This window comes from Seriola dumerili, unplaced genomic scaffold (genome assembly GCF_002260705.1).
Source record: "Seriola dumerili isolate Sdu_G_001 unplaced genomic scaffold, Sdu_1.0 BDQW01000122.1, whole genome shotgun sequence".
In the NCBI taxonomy this organism is placed as follows: Eukaryota; Metazoa; Chordata; class Actinopteri; order Carangiformes; family Carangidae; genus Seriola; species Seriola dumerili.
Window position 1 is genome coordinate 1,351,962 of NW_019174377.1, and position 20,149 is coordinate 1,372,110.

The window sequence follows — 20,149 nt, forward strand, 5'->3', positions numbered from 1 at the left end:
TGTCCTGTATGTCTGTTTGAATCATCCAGTTAGTGGCTGACTTGCCCACATTTTGCAAAGGGGATTTTTCACTGTTACCTAACCTCTGTTTACACTTCATTAAATGGATGCATTCTTTGGTTTATAATAACAAGGCACATGCAATAGTCTACCTTCTTTCCTAGAGCAAAAGGAATATAAAATCCCCCTGGATGCACACTTTTTGCCAAGTGTAGTAGTCAGTCTTGAAAACAATTTAAAGTCTAATGACAACGATGCAAGGGGGTCAATTTGAAGAGTATTAAAGCCAGTATTACAGCACTAATACCATTAAAACAGCGAGAGAATAGCCACTGACATACCAAGCTTGATTTGGTTAGAGTCGAGGGGCTGAAACTTGAGGAATGAACATGGCTTTTCAACGGTGGAATTAATCTTCAAGGACCAAAACAAAATGAAATTGAAGAGAAAAATGGGACTGCCAGTGGTTTTATGTGACCTTGTTGGTGTCATAGTTTTACGAGTGAGTGCTGTATAAAACTTGTCAGACAACCAAAGAGTCCTCACTGCAGCTGCAAGGTGTGATACGCTGTTGTGGTTATTGATATTATGTTGACACAGTGGGGAGTATGATGACTATGCTCAGTCACAGAGATTTAGTGCTGTTCCCCAGGAAGAGCAGGACAAGGCTTCAATGCTGGGCCAGTGTTTGTAAAACCTCCATACATAAATCAAGAGTACTGGTCTAGAGCCAGTACTCCAGTCATCACATTGAGCTTCATTAAGAGCAAACAGTTACTGCTTATTATGTTGGTAACTATAATGGCCAATTGAGTGGCCATTATATTGAGTTCATTTGCACGGTTTGCATGTATAGTGAGATTGACATTTGCTGTGAAATGGGTGCACATAAACATTGCATCAAGTGAGAGTGAATGATATGAGCTCTGGCTTTAATCACACAGTTTTCCCCACTTTCTGTTGGTAGGTGAAAAGACAGGTTTTGAATGGAAACAGGTTATAGAGGACATAAAGTGTTTGGACTTCATTCATATATGTGTTTGGATTTTATCTTCAACTTGATTGAAGGTATGATTTACTTAAACTACTTGTGTTTGCTGATCTGCCAACAGGTTTGTCTGTTCATCTGAGATGTGAATCTCACATCAGAATTTTTATTTATCTCATGCACCGGACAATATACTAAAGTAATCTTTGATAGGTCTTACATCATGAGGAGAGCCCTGCACATATCAAACTGATGAAATTGTAAAAACATTTGTCGTCAAAGTTTATGAATGCATGTTTGTAAAGAAGGTCTGTCAAGCTCAAGATATGAGGTAGTGTCTGCAGGCAGTTATTATATTAAAGTAAATGGATCAAACCAATAAAATAGATGAGTCTGTTTGGTTAGTGTGAAAGCCAGCGCCAACAAATATGTTCAAATTCTAACAAAGTCTTTTCTGCTCACAGGTTTATGTGAACATGTCTGTCTTTCACCTGTTACTGTGGAGACCAACTCTGCCTTATAATTGGGGGAGCCTGGAGTTATGTCAGCCAATGAGACTTAGCCCAGATTTTCTTTTGAATTTCCCAGGTTGCACTGCTGCACCTGTCTCAGCTGTTGCAGTGATGGTGCCACACTGAAATCCGAAGGACAGAAAAACAAGTTACAAGAAAGGAATATATTGAAATCATCCATATTCAAAAACTCCTCTGTGCCACAAGCTCTTGCCATGGAGAGGAAAAGTTTTTCTTGGACAAGTAGTTCCCTGTGACGGCTCTACACAGCAAATTTGACACCTGCTTCTCCTTTGTTAACTGAACGGACCAAGATGATGCTTTGGCTGCTGTTAGTTGTGTCCATTTGGGTGGTGTCTGATCAAGCTGACTCTGCCCAGTCCAACGAACGGCGGGTTGTAGCACACATACCTGGTGACATCATCATTGGAGCGTTGTTCTCCGTCCATCATCAGCCTACTGCTGACAAGGTACTTTTGTGTTTTTTTGTTTGCGTATGTCTACAGGATGGTTTGAGTGTTACAGAATTATAGGAATTCAATTTTCATGTGAATTTTCACATTCTACTCCCACTGACCTTCATCTACTATCCTTCCTGGTTTTCTAAAGAAGGTATTTGAAAATTATACAGAAGTTAAGACAAAAAGTGTGTATAATGATGGTCCAGAAAACTTACTGGAGATCATTTTTGGACCAATATCTGATGTGTTGTACAGAGTCATAATGTTGCTCTGCTTATTAGGACCTAATTTGTAGAATGGTACCTCTGTGTGAGTCCATGAACATTCAGCCTCCATTAGCTGACCCACTGGCATTTAAGCTTTTTCCATGTCATGGATAATTGCAAACGGGAAAAAATAACTCTGAGAACATTGCAGCCATGTGAACATAAAACCAATATTAGTCCAACACTGAAGCAGTTATGTGTTAAAAGCGCAATTAGAATTTTTTTTTTTTTGAAAATGTGTCTGAATAGTTAATGTTATCCTCACTAATGTCAACATTTAGACAACATTGTTATCTAAATGTCAGTGCAATTTAACTGTATTTGATTTCACCTTCCGCTCTGCTCGCACAGGTACACGAGCGCAAGTGTGGCGCGGTGCGAGAGCAGTATGGCATCCAGAGGGTGGAGGCCATGATGCACACACTGGACCGCATTAACAATGACCAACACATCCTTCCCAACATCACCCTGGGCTGTGAGATCAGGGACTCCTGTTGGCACTCGGCTGTGGCTCTGGAGCAGAGCATTGAGTTCATTCGGGATTCACTGGTCTCCTCTGATGAAGCAGAAGAGTGGGGTGGAGGAGGTTCTTGGGGAGGGGGAGGAGGTGGAGGAGCAACAATGAAGTGTGCAGACCCCTCTGCCACTCCAATGCGGGGGAAGAAACCTATTGTGGGTTTAATTGGACCGGGGTCAAGCTCAGTGGCCATCCAGGTCCAGAACCTTCTTCAGCTGTTCAACATACCACAGATTGCCTACTCTGCCACCAGTATGGACCTCAGCGATAAGGTGAGCCCATGCGCCTGTAGACAAATTTAGGCAGATGTAGGCGCATAAATATTTGAGAGAATCAATTATAGAGAGAATATATTACTGCTGCTTTGATGTAATTTTTATTAAATTATTTAAAATTACCCAGTACTTTAGTGAATGTTCTAGATGTTCCTGGATAACTCTGCTTATCACTGATTTAATTTCCATTGTTTTAGAGCCTTTATAAGTACTTTATGCGGGTGGTGCCTTCAGATGCCCAGCAGGCTAGAGCTATGGTGGACATTGTCAAGAGATACAATTGGAGCTACGTGTCTGCTATACACACTGAAGGTAAAACCACCCACACATTCTGTCTCTGATTTTGGCTCTGTTCGGACCTGGCATTAAAATGCATCTCACATGTGCCTCGAGTGACCACTTGTGATTGGGTCTCACTTCCCTGCTCTATATGCAAATAAACACATATATAGTTTCTGGTTGCGAAGACCAAATGTCTTCTTTTTAGCCAGTTGTGTGTGTGATGGGGGAGATGCAGAGAGACAGAGAGAGGGGCTGAGAAAATCAATGCACTGTGCACAGCTCTACAATGAAATAAGGTTTTAGCCATTTGAAATAGTAAAAATAGATAATCTATATGTGGCAGTCAGTGTTGATATTGTCAATGTATTGGAAACATGGTGAGAAGTGTAAAACTCTTTTTGGTTTATTATGAAACTGTGCCGGGACAAATTAGACTATGGGAGAGGATGTCAGTTGAGTCTGTGGCCCTTCAGTGTGGCCCAGGACACATTCGTGTTGACATTCCTAAAAGAATATGACCAATTCCGAATATGGTATGAACGATCGGATCTCAAATGCATCCTCAATGTGTTTTGGGCGCATTCATGCCTGCACTTTGAGCTGTCTGGTTGTGATCGAATCAGCAAAGGCACGTGTTAATGCCAGTTCTGAACAGGGCCTTTTTTCTTCTAAGCTTGACATTTATGCACAATTTCTCTTTTTTCTTTTTCCTGTTCTCTCTTCCGCTCTCTGTCTCTGCCTCAATTTATTTACCTGAATATTTTATCCAGGGTGCTTATTTTAATTGCAACAGTACTCCAAGTGGAGAGTCCTTATATGTCCAATTGTAAAAGAAATTTTTGATGCTGCACAAGAAGGAACTATTTGAGAAATTATAGCTGAAAAGTTTTCTAACAAGACAGGAGCATTTTCAGTGCAAGGACAAGAAGACAGAGAAAGATAAGGCAGAGAGGAATGTAACTGACAAGATCCGTTGTACTGTAGCAATACTGCAGCAGAGAGAGAGGCAGAAGTGGTTTTTAAAGGGATGAGTTTTCAGCTTATGAATGAAAATGAGATAGAAATTGAATTACTGTAGTTTGGTTGAAACTAGCTAGATGCCAAGAAGTTGATTCAGCAGTAGTGTCTAAAAACAGCAGAAATGGTCAGCAGCTAATGGCTGGAGGATAAAGGCGGGAACAGGGTCACAAGAACAGGTGGTTGCCACACAGCCCGAAAATACGCATCTGGGGATCGCAGGGGTAAGGCAGACATTGCTGGAGAGCATAATCAAAAGAGGATGGGGTGTCGAGTGTCATCAACCTCAAAGTTTTTTCTCAAATTATGTGGCAGGATCTTCACAAAACTGTGAAATTAAATAAAATGAAAGGGGCAAGGAAAAGGTGTGTAGGTATGAAGGTTTACTGTATAAACTCACACTCACTCACTCACTCACTCACTCACTCACTCAGTTAGCAATCAGGTTGAGTCATTTGGTTCACTGGTGGGAGATAGTGTGACAGCTACAGGAACTGGAGGACAATGCAGTAAGTGTGTGTGTGTCCACTGTAACAGGGCTTGTTGAACCTGAAAGCATGTGATAAAGAGCGATAAACACACACACACACACACACACACACACACACACACACACACACACACACACACACACATTGAGAAATCACCTGAGGGCATTATAGCAGCATTTGACTTGAGGTATGAAGTGTGTGTTTGTGTGCATGTATATGAGTGCAGACTGCATACTGATGCATATGTGGGAGATATTTTGTAATGTGTACTGGGAATGAACTGGAGGAGTAGGAGTGTGGAGAGTTCATGATGAGGCAAAAATGTAATGTGATGCAACAGCTGATGTCAAACTCCATGTATAAAACATACTGCACAAACATGGACTGATTTGCTTGTATCAGCTGAAAATAGTTTTAACTTGTAAATTATTAAAATAAGCTGCAAATGACTGCTTTTTAAAATATTGATGAATACAATAAATTTTTCTGATTAAGTCGTGTAAATGTAAAATAATCGTTATCGTTCTCAAATTAAGGGGAAATTTTGGTATTTGCCAACCTCTGTCTATATATATGTATATATGCATATAAATTTCAAAGGGATTTCTTCGCTGATGTAAAAACATTTGCAAATCTTTCTAAATTTGTTTATGTAAATGATGGGTTACAGACAATTTACCCTGCACATTCTTCGCAGTATGGTGTCAGAAATAACATTTGTCTTCTCTTTGACATTTATTTTTGCCTCCTCATGAGACGGCCTCCATAGGAGGTGTGTGTGTCTGTGTGTGTGTATGTGTTTGTAAGCTTGCTGGTCTGATGCTATTAATCTTAGTGGCAAGACAGGGAGGTTGTGTATAGGCATTTGTGTTTGAGATACTGCCTGTGGCTGTGTGTGCAAATGTGTTTGTTTGGCAGGAAAGTATTGGTCTTCGTATTTCCTCAGACAGGCGTGTTTGACCTTGGAACTGGTCTTCAAGGTCGGCCGCTGCCTTCTCAAAGACAATCTCTCCCAGACACAGAGCCAGAGGGGGGTAGGGTGGCAGGGAGAAGACGGAAAGAATTAGGAAGGGATAGGAAAGCGAGAGGAACAGAGAGAGAGAGTGATAAGGAGGAGAGGCAAGCGATAGGAAAGGCATCAGAGGAACGAAGGAGAGGACAAGGAGAGAGGTGGAGAGAGAGGAGAAGGCACGGAGGAAAACGAAGGAGGATGGGAGGAAATGAAGGGTTTATTGAGGAAAATGGAGGAAGAAAAATGGGGTATGAGGGACAGGAGAGAATGGGCAAAGCAATGTTGCAGAAAACCACAGAAGACAGGGTATAAGGTGTGTGTGTGTGTCTGTGTGTGTCTGTGTGTAGTGCTTGGGATAGATAAGAGCGTACAGGAGTTGCCGATTCAGAAAAAGATGGTATGGGGTCTTAAGTTTATTGAGACTCATTAATTCTCTGCATTAACATTTTGCATCTGGAGGCAAGAGACGATGGAAACTGATATGCAAGAAACTGAATAATACATGTAATATCACACAGTAATTACACTGAAGTAATGAAATAATATTATTGGAGGGGAGAATACTGTAGGTATTACTTTCTCATTGGGAGATTTGAGGGTCTCTAGGCTAGACAGAATCTCAATACAGCAGTGGCCGCAATGCTAAAATCGATGCGCAGCCCACTGCTCTTTCTTGGGGGTGTGAGATAGACATGTAGAAACGCTCTAGCTAAGCACGTTCTTACAACCATCAAAGCAACGTAACAGGGTCAAGTTTTATGGAAGCATCTGTCCTGAGACATGACATAATGCCCGTGTTTGCAAACCTAACTTCTAGAGAGAAACATTTTGTTATAGTCAAGCTCTTACAGTTTGTATACACAAATATCTTTTCCAATGCTAAATTTATAGAATAAGCCATAAAAGTATAGGCACAGCAGCAGTATAAGATTAATTGTAGGTAGGACAGAATAGTAGGATAGTTCTATAATCATCAGTTCATTTTTTCATTTTTGCATAATTATTTTGTTTCCAAGCCAAAGGGTAATTTACCACAGGAACTAACCAAATCAGACACAATAGACAGACGGACAGACGGACAGACGGACAGACGGACAGACGGACAGACGGACAGACGGACAGACGGATAGATATTTTGCAGTGCAACCCAGACGATCTGTGTTACATAAAATACAATTAAAAACATTATTAAAAACAGGATCAACGGAACTGAAAGGTCAGTTGCATAAAAATATGTGTATATGCAAATAATAGAATACTACATACTTGATGCTAATACTGTTATTTAGCTGATGTCTATGGGGCTTATCACTCATAGGGCGAATAGCAGCAGAAACACTGTTATTCCAACACACTGAAGTCTATGCCTCAGCACACAGAGGAGAGGTTGTGAAGTCTAACAGATAGTGGAAGAAGGGCTTTGTAAAGCACCTTAGGGAGACCAGCCTGAAGCTTACAGTGCTCCTCAGTTTCACTAGGCACTTCAAAGGGGTAGTGAGGTGTTGTCCATTGTCCTACTATTTTCCTTCAGTCCACTATCATTCACTTGATATATTGCTTATATATATATATGCACTTTACGTTTCAGATAAAATGTGTGCATATTCTGTGTAATATCTCAGTTTGTTAACAGTGTGATAAATCATACAGATGGATGCATTTGGAATTGTTCAGAATGTATTGTATGAAAGAGAATCAACACGATCATCCACCACTACATTGCATTTAGTGTTCCTTTGTTTCACTCTTTCTCTCTCTCTCTCATTTCTTTCTGTTTCGCTCTGTTCAGTTTGATTCAATTCAGCTCAATGGGTTTTATTGACATGGAATTTGACATGTGTCACCCAAGCACACTCCAACAGAAATTGATCAATCTCTCAATAAATCAAGATGTCAACCTTCTCTCCACCAGTCCTCTTTAGTCTCACCCCCTTTTGGTCTTTCTCACTTTCTCTCATTTCTTTCTCCTGTTTGTCTTTATTGGCTGTTTTGATCCTACCACCATTGATTCGCTCTTCCCCTACATCATCTGTTTTCTCTCCCTTTCCTTTCCCATCATCCCTCTTTCTATCATCATCCCTTTCTCTCTGTCTCTGTAGCCTGACATGCCCTTTGCCTATTTAACTGTGATGGCCTTTGCAGGATTGAGGAAGATGAAAGCGGGATGGGTTGGGGAGGGCAGTGTAGAGAAAGGCATAATGAATAGGAAAGAGAAGAATGACAGAATTTGCTCACATTTTTGCCATCGTACCTGGCAATGTTGCCTAAGGGTGAAGATTGGGGGTCATGGGCCAGTTTCTGGTGGGTCTACATATAACAAGAGCTCTTCTGTGTTTTAACGACTCTGGGTCACAGGACTACCGCCACTCAAATTGGCTGGTGTTCAGGTTTCAGAACTCATGTTCTGGGAATCCATTTAACAGCTTCTGTTAAATTAGATGGATTGCTTGGGGCGCCTCGGTGGCTCACCTGGTAGAGCACGTACCATTAGGACTCAGTCCTTACTGCAGTGGCCTGGGTTCGGGTCTGACCCAAGGCCCCCCCCCCAACTTTCCTGTCTCTCTCCCACTGCTACTCTAATAGAATGAGATGGATAGCTTTCCGACGATCCTGCTGCCCAGGCTCTATCCATGATATCTATGAGGGACTATTAAATAGAAATTTCTTATTGGCACTAATGTTATTTAGTAAGTTTATTATGGGAGGAAATGTCTCAGCTGTTGCCATGTTAGAAAAAAGTTAAAGACATACACTGTCTGGGGAGAATATATGTGCAAAGCAATTGTTTATTATATCGGATATGCATTTACCAAACCTGTATATGAGGATATGCATACATACAATATTTGCACTGATTTATATTTGTGAGTTTGTCTGTGTATGTTTGCATTTCAAGCAGTGTTAGGACACTGCATCTCAAAATTTCTGCTTACAACTCAGCTGTGTACTGAGTTGTATTTCAAACAATCAACTTTACAGAGGAAATTTAGGGACGTTACAAAACGTAACTTTAGAATGTTGTTTTTTATACTACTTTCTTTTGGATTGATATAATCTGAAGCCTAACGTGGATTTTATCCTAACCTGGTCTGAAAAATAATGGTTGTAGCCGGATGTGGAATTTCTACTTGCCACTTTGAATCCCATAAAGTAAGATTTCTGGGCACAGACTTCTGGGCACAGACAGCTATATGGTTAGATCCAGAGCTTGCTCAGTAGAATGAGAGCATGGTGCAACCTGAAAACTGTGGAGAAAATCATGGTTATGGTTATAAAACTGCTAGTATCCATCCTGTCTGTAGCCTGGAGCTATTTCCATTGCAAAAAATAGGGTAACATAGGCATGCACATATAATTTTAAATTAATAAAAATATATCCAACAGCTGATTTTTAAAAAGACTTAGACTCTGAAAGTCCTAATGGTTAGTGATCCCTTAAGGTCTTCCAGTTTTTCCCCTAACAACATTCAATTAGCGGTTTGAACTGAGCTCCTAATGGACATTAGTGTCCTGTGGTATGCCTTGCAGGAAATTAAAAAATGATCATACTAGGATATGAATATAAATTAAATTAGTGATTGTGAATACAATCTCCTCCAGCTTATATAAACTCCTGGGAGACTGTACTGGTCTTACCAGACTAGAGAAGTGTCCCATTTGTAAGATTTGCATCAGTCATTGAGTGAGTCACTGCATTAACTTTTATTGAACAAAAAATTTAGCCATTATGTTCAAGCTGCAGGAATATGATCTGGGAGGACACTGAGCAACTTCCAAGTGGACATCCTTCACATGTCTGGGAGAAAGAAACGCATACACATGACTCAGAGACAAGAACAACATGAACACAAGGGAGAGAGACAGACCAGGAAGGCTGGGACTATAGGAGTATAAAGATCCAGATACAGATCCAGAACATCTCGAATGAGCCAGGGGAGAGTGAAGGTCTGAGTATGACAGATAGTGCAGCATGGAGAGCCTGAGTGAAGGGAGAGGACAGGAATAGGGAGATAGGCACACAGCCTGGACACTCGTGCTTGAGTGATTTATCAAACCCAAGTACATGAGTGAATTATCAAACAGAGGGTCGCAGTGTAGAGGTTATCAGGACCACATGGACAACACTGTACGTACTAGGTTTAACAGATTCATTGAGACTGAGACTGACTTGCTGATGGGAGAATGGCAACAGGCACAAGGTGTGAAGTAATCAAAGAATAAGCCACTAACTGAAAGTTAAGGTGTTAAGATGAGTTTTATGTTTGGATTTAAACGCTTCAGCAGGGAGGTTTTTCCAGAAGAATGGGGCTCGATAGTAGAAGGCCCTGCAGCCACCAGACAAGGTGCCCTGCATTCTGAGAGTGAAGTGCATGGGATAGCATTTAAGGTTTAAGGAGATCAGTCAGGTATGAAGGAGCTTGCCCGTTAAAATTTTTTTTATGTCATTAGAAGCAACTTAAAGTCTGATCTGATGTGGATAGGGAGCCAGTGAAGGGAAGCTAAAATAGGTGTTATGTGGTCAAGTTTTCTGGATTAAAATTTTTGCTGCAACATTTTGAATTATTTGAAGACTTTCAGTAGGAACACAATGTGGCCTGAAATCAAAGCCTTACAATAAGGTGCAAAAAGATTACTGTTAAATATGTGGGCTGAAAGCTGCTGAGACACAACACTTTCTAGTACTTTTGAAAAGAATGGAGGGTTAGAAGGTTTTGGACATGTATCAGCCATGTAATTCTGCAATCTTGTCTAACTCTGTATTTGACAACAGTATAAGTGTCAGTGAGCCAATCTGCCTCAGGGTTTTACTATGCTTGACATTTAGCTGCAGATGTTTGCAACACTTCAGATGTGATATGGGGCAGTGGTGGCATTGGTGAGGATTGAGAAAAACTGGAAAGAGGCACAGAAAGAGGGTCATGAGGAATAAAAGGAGAGGGCAGGAGGATGCCTTTTCACTTAATAATATTAAAATTTTATCGCGTGTTGTTTTTCTGTGGGTGAAGGTGTGACAGGAAGGGATGAGGCTTGAAAAGAGGAAACACACAAGGAGGGGAGAAAGGGGAAAGGCAGGGAACATGTAATTGCATGTAATAGAGCTGATAAGAGTGACAAGAGGATGAGGATGGTAATTGAGAAGGAGTAATGGAAGAAGGGTAAGAGGGAGAGGAGAGGGAAGGAAACGAGAGGAGAAATAACACGGAACCACCTGTCTCTGTAGCTTAAATTTTACTGGTTGTCTTCCTGCTGCTGAGAAAGTGGGGGTAGAAGAAGCAAGTAGCTAGAGGAGGAGGCGAGGGACCCTTCAGCTTTTCATTTGATTGCATGTTGTAATGTATTGTAATATGTCAGATGAATAACAAGATGAGGAGGAGAGATCAAAGAGTTAGAGGGTAGAGGAGCACAGTGAGAAGGATTTTTTTGTCCTTTTTTATCTTTCATATTTTTCTCAATTTTTTTTACTTTAAGCTGTGTTTGTTCTTTTCTGTTTATCATTAAATGGATTTAAATATAGGGATGAAAGAGAGAAACAGCTTTGAGAGCAGCAAGAGGTAAAAGTGACAAAAGCACAGAGGGGTAAACGGAGTATAAGGACAACAGGCAGAAACTGTGAACATGTGATCTTTATGCCGGTGCTCCCAGTTGGTTTTTACAGTGGGAGGTGATGAAACAAAGGAAAGTTACCACACGTGTGAAGGGAGTTTGTGGTAGATGTACGGTATATGAGGGTCTTTGCTCCAAAATGTGATGGTCACCACGGAGCTAATGGCTACTAGTTGTGTGTGAGTGGACTTCCGTGGTGGGCTTGGCCTGTGTTTGTGCTTGAGAGAAATCAAGCCCAAATAAAATCAGAGAGAGGGTAAAGTAGGTGGATAAAAGGCATGATTGAGGCAGTAAAGAGTAGGTGGGTAAGGTGAATTAAAGCAAGCAGTGGGTGCAACTATCAAGTGCAGAACTGTACTTACAGAACTGAAGTTTGAGAGAATTTTCTGTGGTCTGGCTTTGAATGTAATAATTGGCTATTAATCCTGCTATATCATCCTCCGTCTGATTTGCATTTCTATGTACTGTATTTGATCACAGTCCATGTCAAAGCTGATTAGGCCATTCAGTGATGTTTTTCCTTTTTACCAATTCTAACATCAAAACAGCATTATATTCCTCAATATTCAGGTACGTCAGTGTTGCTTGAAGCTATCCTGTAAAGTCAAGTTAATCTGGGGTGCAGCTGTGAGGGAGAGAAGACAGACTGGATCCTACTGTTGTCTTTTTTGGTTGAAGCCTATCTGAAACTGATGAATGTGTGTGTGCGTGGGTTTTTACTTGGGAGGGATGGGAGTATTTGTGTGAAAATTGTGCTAGTAATGTTAAGTAGCATGGAGAGACTGAAAAGGAGTGATAAAGAGACATGACAAGCTTACTGAGTGAGAGAGAGAGAGAGCGACGTCTCACACATAAATCCCTGTTGAGACCAGAGTGAAGTAGGTTACAAGCTTTATCGATTTCGATGATGGTAACAGTATGAATGTGTGCGTTTTTGCATGATTCTGTGTGTGTGTGGGCGTGCGTGTGTGTTTGTGTTTGTGTGTGTGCGTGTGTGTGTGTGCATGCGTGCAGGGGAAGGACGGTCTGTACCATCTGTCTCCCACTCCTCTCACTGAGACACTAATTACAGGACTTTACACTTTGCTCCACCACACTCATCATTGGCCTGATATATACACACACACACACACACACACACACACACACACATGCACAGGCGCACACACACACATACACATGCACACTGAGATTCAGCAGCAGTCAGGGATTGTGGGACCACTTCTGCTTTCTCTGTACGTTTCCTCTCCCTCTCTTTTCCCCTTTTCTCCTTCTATGCTTTCCTTTCCCGCCATCATTTGCCATCTCTTTTCCCTTATTTCTGTCCATATCTCACACTGTTTCCCTCATTTTTTCTCACTTGACCTCTTCTTCTTTCTCTTTATCAACTTAAGTGGAGAACAGAACAATGATGTCTAATTAGGCTGCAATTCATTATTGATAACACACACAGTAAAAAAGGAGGAAACATTAGAGATAACAATCTCATTGAGTGAAGAAAGAGACAAACGCTGGAGAAAGTGAGATTTTTGATCATTTCTTCAATTAACATAGAAGAAGAGAAAGAGATAAAAAGGAGAGGAGAGAGGAAGAGAAATTAAAGAGGGGAATCCTATCATATTCTTTGCCAGTGTGTAGAACCCTTCATTAGCATAAATTCCAGGTCACCCACTTTCTCTGGCAAAGAAATGGGGAGACGCTTTCTCTGACATAAATGTGAGCTTTTAATGATTAGTGCAGTAGGAGGTGGGTTACTGCAGTGGGCATGGTTTTGATAACCAGAAGGGATCATTCCTTAAACCTTATTTCCCACCAAAAAATCTGTCCGTCCGTCCGTCTGTCTGTCTGTCGCAAAATCACAATTGAACTGATCAAAAACTCTCCCATCCTTACCCTTTCTTTTGATTTCCAGGCAACTATGGTGAAAGTGGGATGGAAGCGTTCAAGGACATGGCGGCCAAGGAGGGCATCTGTATCGCCCACTCTGGTAAGAGACTCAGATCAAGACAACCTCACTAATTTCAATCAATCCCAAGCATCATAGAAACTTCTAGTCCAGTAAAAACTGGATTGAGCTTTAGTAGGTGTATAGTTTAGTGTTGATTCAAACAAAAAAGCGTAAAAAGCAGATGTACAACTGCCAGCATTTTTATACCCAGAGGAAAGTGCTGCTCACCATTAGGAACAGCTCCTCTGTCAGGGATAGTTTTGGCCCCATTGCTACCTCTTACATCTAATTTTGTCAACACAGACACCATGGTGTTGAAGGTAATTTGAATTTAATTGCAGTCTCAGCTTGCAGACCTGCACTAAATAAGAAGACATGTTTTATGCTAAAGGTCAGGTTGTAAGATGACGTGTTTTTAGGGTTTTATTTTCATGGGAAGACTTGCATTTCACATTGTGGTAGCCAGGTGGTTGATATTTTAGCAAAATGAGATTAAAAAACATAGAAACACAAAAGCAAATGAAAGTTAACACCTCAGTGGATTAAGAAACAGAGATCCAAACATATCAGTTAATCACAGAACAAGTTTGCATTTGACTTTCCTCTAGGCAAAATCTGGAGCAATGCTGGAGAGCAGAGCTTTGACCGGCTGCTGGAGAGACTGAGGGCTCACCTGCCCAAAGCCAGGGTGGTGGCGTGTTTCTGTGAAGGCATGACTGTCCGCAACATCCTTATGGCCATGAGGCGACAGGGACTGGTAGGAGAGTTCCTCCTCATCGGCAGGTCAGTGGAGCTACACAATTAATTTCTTTTGTGTTAGGGTTATGGTTGATAGAGCTTGGCGATACAGCGTTTCTCCAAAGAACGCTGGTCTCTGCCAGTGTGTCCTGCAAATTACCCTGTGGTTATTAGATAGTAATTACATAGGTCGGGAAGGAAGTATGTTTCATTATTTGTGCACAATGTGCATTTCTCTTTATATTGTGCTGTTGTTAGTTTTGAAATACATCAACAAAATGTTCAGTCTCTTTGCTGGTTGTTGTAACGTATTCAGAATCCTGCTTTTGCCGGTGACGGTAACAGGTGGCTCACCTTGTGCGTGCGCTTGTAGAATATATATTTTAAATGCTCATTTTACAGATTTTTATTTCTCTGTACTGTAATAACAATGTTACTTATAACATTGTTTCTCAGCCATTGACTTTCTGATGCCTCCCAAAAATATATATTTAAATAATTAAATTAATATAAACGTGACGACGAGCTGATTATTGGCTTGGACTAACGACTGCTAGTTGTCTAGGAAAATCTTTGGTCGGGGCAGCCCAACAATTTTGTAACTAATGTGTTCCATGTTATATAGCCAAGCAGCTATTTTCAAACTATGTGATCCATGGGGATTTCACTGGATGTTTTGTAGAGAAGATGGAGAGGCAAAGCTGTAGCTCTATGCTCTTCTCTAAAATAACCCTCCTATGAGAGCCATTGATGGTCATAAAATGAAAGCTATTAGCATTAAAATAAGATCTCAGCTGGTAAATATCTACTTCAAACTAATTTCAACCCAGTTATTTACATAAAATGTTTACCCAGATGGTGATTATTATAAGTAACTTCAACCTGGTGTTTGACCAGCAGTGCTGCTTGTATTGTCCCACGTTATACTGCACACATCCCCTGATGATTGTGACTGATTGAGCTGTTTGCCTCAAATATTTCCTGAATGAGTTATTTGGTAATTCGTATTATTTTTGTGACACATTGTTTTTTTGTGAATTACCGTTAAGGAAAAGAATGATAAGCCTAATAGACCAGTCACTGTAATTAGCTTTAGCGGTGTTTGATAGATGCAGGCATTTCTCCTTTTGTGATCAATTTAATTACTAAACTGTTTATCTTAAAATGTGCATTTTTTTCTTTTGATGCTAGTGGAAAAATTAATTTCATTAATTCAGTGGAGGTGGTCTGCTTCTGCTATTACTGCAATAAACAACTACAGAAAACCCTGGCACATGTGTGCTTTACAGTACAGTAGTAGCCAGGACTTGACATTACCACTGAACCATCAGCAAAGTTCATTCTGTGATTAATAGGCCTGGTGGTGTCTAACTTGTGTTTAATGAGTCTCTTTTGAAAACTCTTTTCAAAAATAAAAATTAATTCAGACATCAATTTAACTAATTGAACCAAAAGTTGCAAAATCTTTGTCCAGCCTGTGTGAAATGGTGGAGCAGCACCCCTGGGATCACAAACACAGAGAGGCACACTGAATGGTATTGAATACTTCCTAAACAGAGTATACTTCTGTTCTTCAGACAGCAGGAGACTTTGACGCCCTTTATGTGTTCACAAAAACACACTCTTGAATTTTGGAGGTGGTTTTCACGTTAAGCTTTGATCTCACTTATATGAATTACTCCTACAATTCACTTGTGAAAATAACCTTCCAAATGGATTTATATCTACATCTGTGCATGTGTATGTATGTATGTGCGCATTTATGCATGTGTGTATTTGAAAGTTGCTTCTAGGCCCCTTGAGTTTTGGTTGCCATGCCAACTGAGTAATTAACATAAGATGAATAATGATTTTAGCACCTATGCCAGCCAATGTGCAGAGAACAAAATAGACTTTGAATAGATTGGAAGCATTATCATGTGATTACCATCAAAATGCCACAAATATAATTCTATTCAATTCTGTTCTACTCTTCCCCCAGTGATCTGAGCTGTGTCACCAAATCGTTGCCAGAATCATTTTTGTTGTCATCACCACCATGAAGTTCATTATCATCATACTCATCTTACATCATCATCATCATCATCATTGTCGCCGTCCTGCTGAGATTGAGGTAACATCTCGAACCATACCAAAATTAGATTTTCTGTGTTTCCTGTTTCGCTGGGTTTACCTTGCCATTAGAGATAAAAGTAGAATCAGAGAGAGAAAGATGATAAAACAGAGAGAAATCCTGTCCTGGTAGAATCAAAGGGATGGATCAGATACATTCATAACTTTGATATCCTGTCATGGATTAAGTTGTTTTTAAACTGTGACTATTTGTGATACAAAGGCCTTGATGGATAGTGTCAGTTCAAATACTCTTACATGGCAACACATCTGTTTTGAGTGCTGGCCCAAAGCTACAGCACAGAGGAGAAGCTCTCAACAGTGCTCTGCCCTCTTCTAACAACTGCTGTAAATGTGCCTTTGAGCAAAGCACTTAACCTCCAACTGGCCCAGTGGAGCTGCTCAATGGCTAGCAGTAAGAGACCAGGGGAGCCTCCAAATACGAGTGTGTTGAAGTGGATGAAAGTCAGGCAGGAAATAAAATTCTCAGTCAGAGTTAGAAGAGCGCAAAAACCCAATTCACTGCTTCAGAAACCTGATGTTTGTTTCTTAGCAGGGCAGCTGTAAATCAAATAGAGATTCTGTGCATTCCAGTAAACCCAGTTTGTGGTCTTGGTTAAAAGCCAGTGTGGGTTCCCATCCTTGTTGCTGCACTACTAGTTTGTCTTTCTTTCTCTTATTGGTTATACAAAGTGCCTGCATGGAAAGTGGGAGGCATCCTTTATAGGAGGGACCCCAAAGAAGTGAACATCGTGCTACAGAAACTGAGTCTCTAACGTTCCCCATGTTGACTCTGGAGGGCTAACATGTCAGGTTATAACTATCTACACTAATTTTGTGTATTTCTAATACTGTACTAATATACTACTAATGCTAATACTAATAGTGTATATTTGACACTGTTATACATATAACTCTAACTCCTCCTCAGGACAACAGTAAAATAAGCAGTGACATTGACTCCCAAATTTCCAAATAAGATGGAAAAGAGAAAGAGAGTACTTTGTTTAAAAGAAATAAATAAATAAAAAACAAGATGAAAAGACCAGTTATGGGACACATGCACTGGTTCTGAAATTTGGCACAGCCAGTGCAGTTTGTCTGTATTCCCATTTTAACAACTTCAACCAAATAAACGTGGTATTCAATGTTAAATCAAATCAACTTGTTCCAACAGTGAAACTGCATGTAAATCAACTAATGCTCTCATACCATTTGTCTTTCCACTTTTGTAAAGAAAACAGTTTTCCAAATTTGAATATTGAACTTAATGGCTTGTAAAACCTTTTTTTTTTTTTTTTTTTTTTTTGCAGCACATCCCGTAGTCTCTGGCCAGTCTGTTTCGATTAGGTCAGTTAATTGAATATCAGCCCTCGTGAGTGTCTGTATCATAAATGGACTGTAGTTTTAAATTGGAGATGGTCACAGGTGGATGCCCTGCCAATTGGTGGACTGTGAAAGGAACTTCTTATCAGTTCAGTTGGGCCGACACTCATTTAACACCGGGTTAATTACATTACCACAAGAGCTCACAAATGATGATGAGGCACATTATTGAGTTACCTGTGGCAGATAACCATAGTCTTTAATAGATCAGAATGAAATATCGCAAGATTTCTGGTGCTCAAGACTGCATTTTTACTGTTTGAGGTTACTCATGTTGCTGCCTGGCACACAGGAATATAAGATGAACACATTGACTCTCTAATTGTCTGGAATATTGATGCCTTCAACACCCTGCTCCTGATATATAGCTGATGTAGGTAACCTTCATGTAGACATTGGTAGCAACCTCTCACCCTTACATTGTTTCCTCTGAAGTTTGTGCTCCTCCTAGGTTGGGCTCTGACATGACAAAGACTACCTGCACTATTCACAGTTTTGCGATTTTGATGTAAAAAATTCACTTTTGATGAACTGATCATTTCAACAACTTTGTTTAGTAAATATATTTTTATTATATATATATGTATTGTGCATTTACAAGTGATGCATATGGACCCACATTTGGAAGCAGTTATAATAACATCCACATATTACTACATCAATATTAACATTAACACATAAACCCAAGACTATGTAGTGTAGTAAAATCTTTAGAGGTTAGACTATTTGCACAAAATTGCCCACTACATTTTGTCGATTTTAAAAAGCCTCAGCAGTCGCTCAGTTTCAGTGCCTTTCTGGTTTTAGATTTTTTTATGTTGTTCTTCTAGAAATAATCCTAAAAACCCACATAAGGTCCTCGGGCTAACTAACACATCATAAGAAAACTATGTCACTCACACACGCGCACACACACAGTCTGGATTTGGAGCCTGAATGTATCGATTGCTTCTGTCCTATAATTCCTCATGGTGCCAGCAGGCTACAGACCCATTAATGAATAGCTGGGCTGAGATAAATATCTATAGCCACATGGGACACACAAACACACCCTGCACTTACTCACACACACACACACTTTCAAGCACAAATGCACAAGCTCTCATGTCATTAGTTTTTCTCTAAATATACCTCTTTTTTTGTCCTGAAAGAAATATTTACTTTCTTAAATTCAGATGAGCTTATGTTAATGAGAGACATGTATGAATGTGTTTTGAGCCACCACTTGTAAAATGTTACATTCCTTCTTCCCATATTTTGCAGCCATACATAAGTGCCACCCCATGAAATACATATTACATAAGTCTGAACACACAGATTTTGATGACGCATCTGGCATGGTCCTGTAGCAAATATGGCCAAATGCTGTTAGTTGTTCAAATCTAACTCCTCTAAATGACATAGTACAGAATGATGTATGTGTGTGTGTGTGTGTGTGTGTGTGTATACACTGCACACGATAAATCTACAATCTACAATATGCGTTAGTTTGTGGAGTGAGTGTATAGATGTATGGCTCACAGGCTCAGGCAGCTGGAATTAAACACACATACACACATCCTCACGCAAAAAAGCGTTGATGCACTGTCCCTCCTCACAATAAATTTCCAGCCAGACCATGCAGGGCAGCCAGTGATAATGGCTATGACTTATCATGTGGTTGACTTCACAGCAACAATATCACTGTATTTTATGGTCAGTCAGTATAGTTTGAGATATGTTTCCCTCTCAATCACTGTACCTGCTACTGTACATCCACTCCATCAGTGTTCTTTATAAATGGCTGTGTTTTGTCATTTACAGCTGTTTCACAACCGATTACAGGAGAACACTCTCTGTACTTTACATGTCCCTGAGGAGAAGTAGTTAAAAAAAAATGAAACCAGCTAAAACATTGGCTAGAAAGCATAAATACAAAGTGTACAACTTGATAATAGGTTTATACCAGTGTATGTCTAAGTCTTGCAAAGATTAGGTCCAGCAGTGTGGTCGCATTGCCATGGCAGCCAATATGTAACCATGGTTGTATTGTCTGTGGTAGCGTTCATAAGAGGCAGATTATTTTTTTGTCTGAAGAAGCCACTTTACCGTTGAATGAATTGAAAGAGAATAGTTTGAATCAAAAGTCAAAAAGCAGCCTCTCTCTGGAGATCATCCCGCACAAGTCTGCACCCCTTCTGCCTGCTGTTGCCATGGAAATATGCCCTACCATATTTGGATGACTCCAGCATAGCAGCTGGGGTGATATGCGGCGCATGCGCATGTCTTTATGTGAATGGCTATGTGCATGCGTGGGTGCATCTATATATGAGTGTGTGACTGTCAGTGAATAAAACGGTATGCCGGGTTTTTCTGTAGCTAATATTGAGAGTGCCATTAACAACATTCAGCACTGTTAGAAGAAAGGCTTAGTGACAACGCTAATGGGCCTTTCAGTGACATTCAAATCAGAACCTGAACGCATCTGTGCCGATTTTCTACGACCCCACTGTCCTTTCATCTCTTGTAGCACTCCTTCCTTATCAGTCTGTTCCTCTACC

General features: G+C 40.4%; 1 protein-coding gene across 1 annotated transcript in view; it reads left to right on the forward strand.

The window, feature by feature from the left end:
* Positions 1-1,814: 1,814 nt before the first annotated feature.
* The window catches only part of grm5 (glutamate metabotropic receptor 5), a 54,460-nt gene continuing 36,125 nt past the window's right edge, over positions 1,815-20,149 (forward strand). Inside the window, exons 1-5 of the mRNA XM_022748420.1 lie at positions 1,815-1,970; positions 2,579-3,016; positions 3,217-3,331; positions 13,338-13,412; positions 13,982-14,156. Of these exons, the coding sequence (XP_022604141.1) occupies positions 1,815-1,970; positions 2,579-3,016; positions 3,217-3,331; positions 13,338-13,412; positions 13,982-14,156 (959 nt within the window). The remainder of the gene's footprint in view (positions 1,971-2,578; positions 3,017-3,216; positions 3,332-13,337; positions 13,413-13,981; positions 14,157-20,149) is intronic.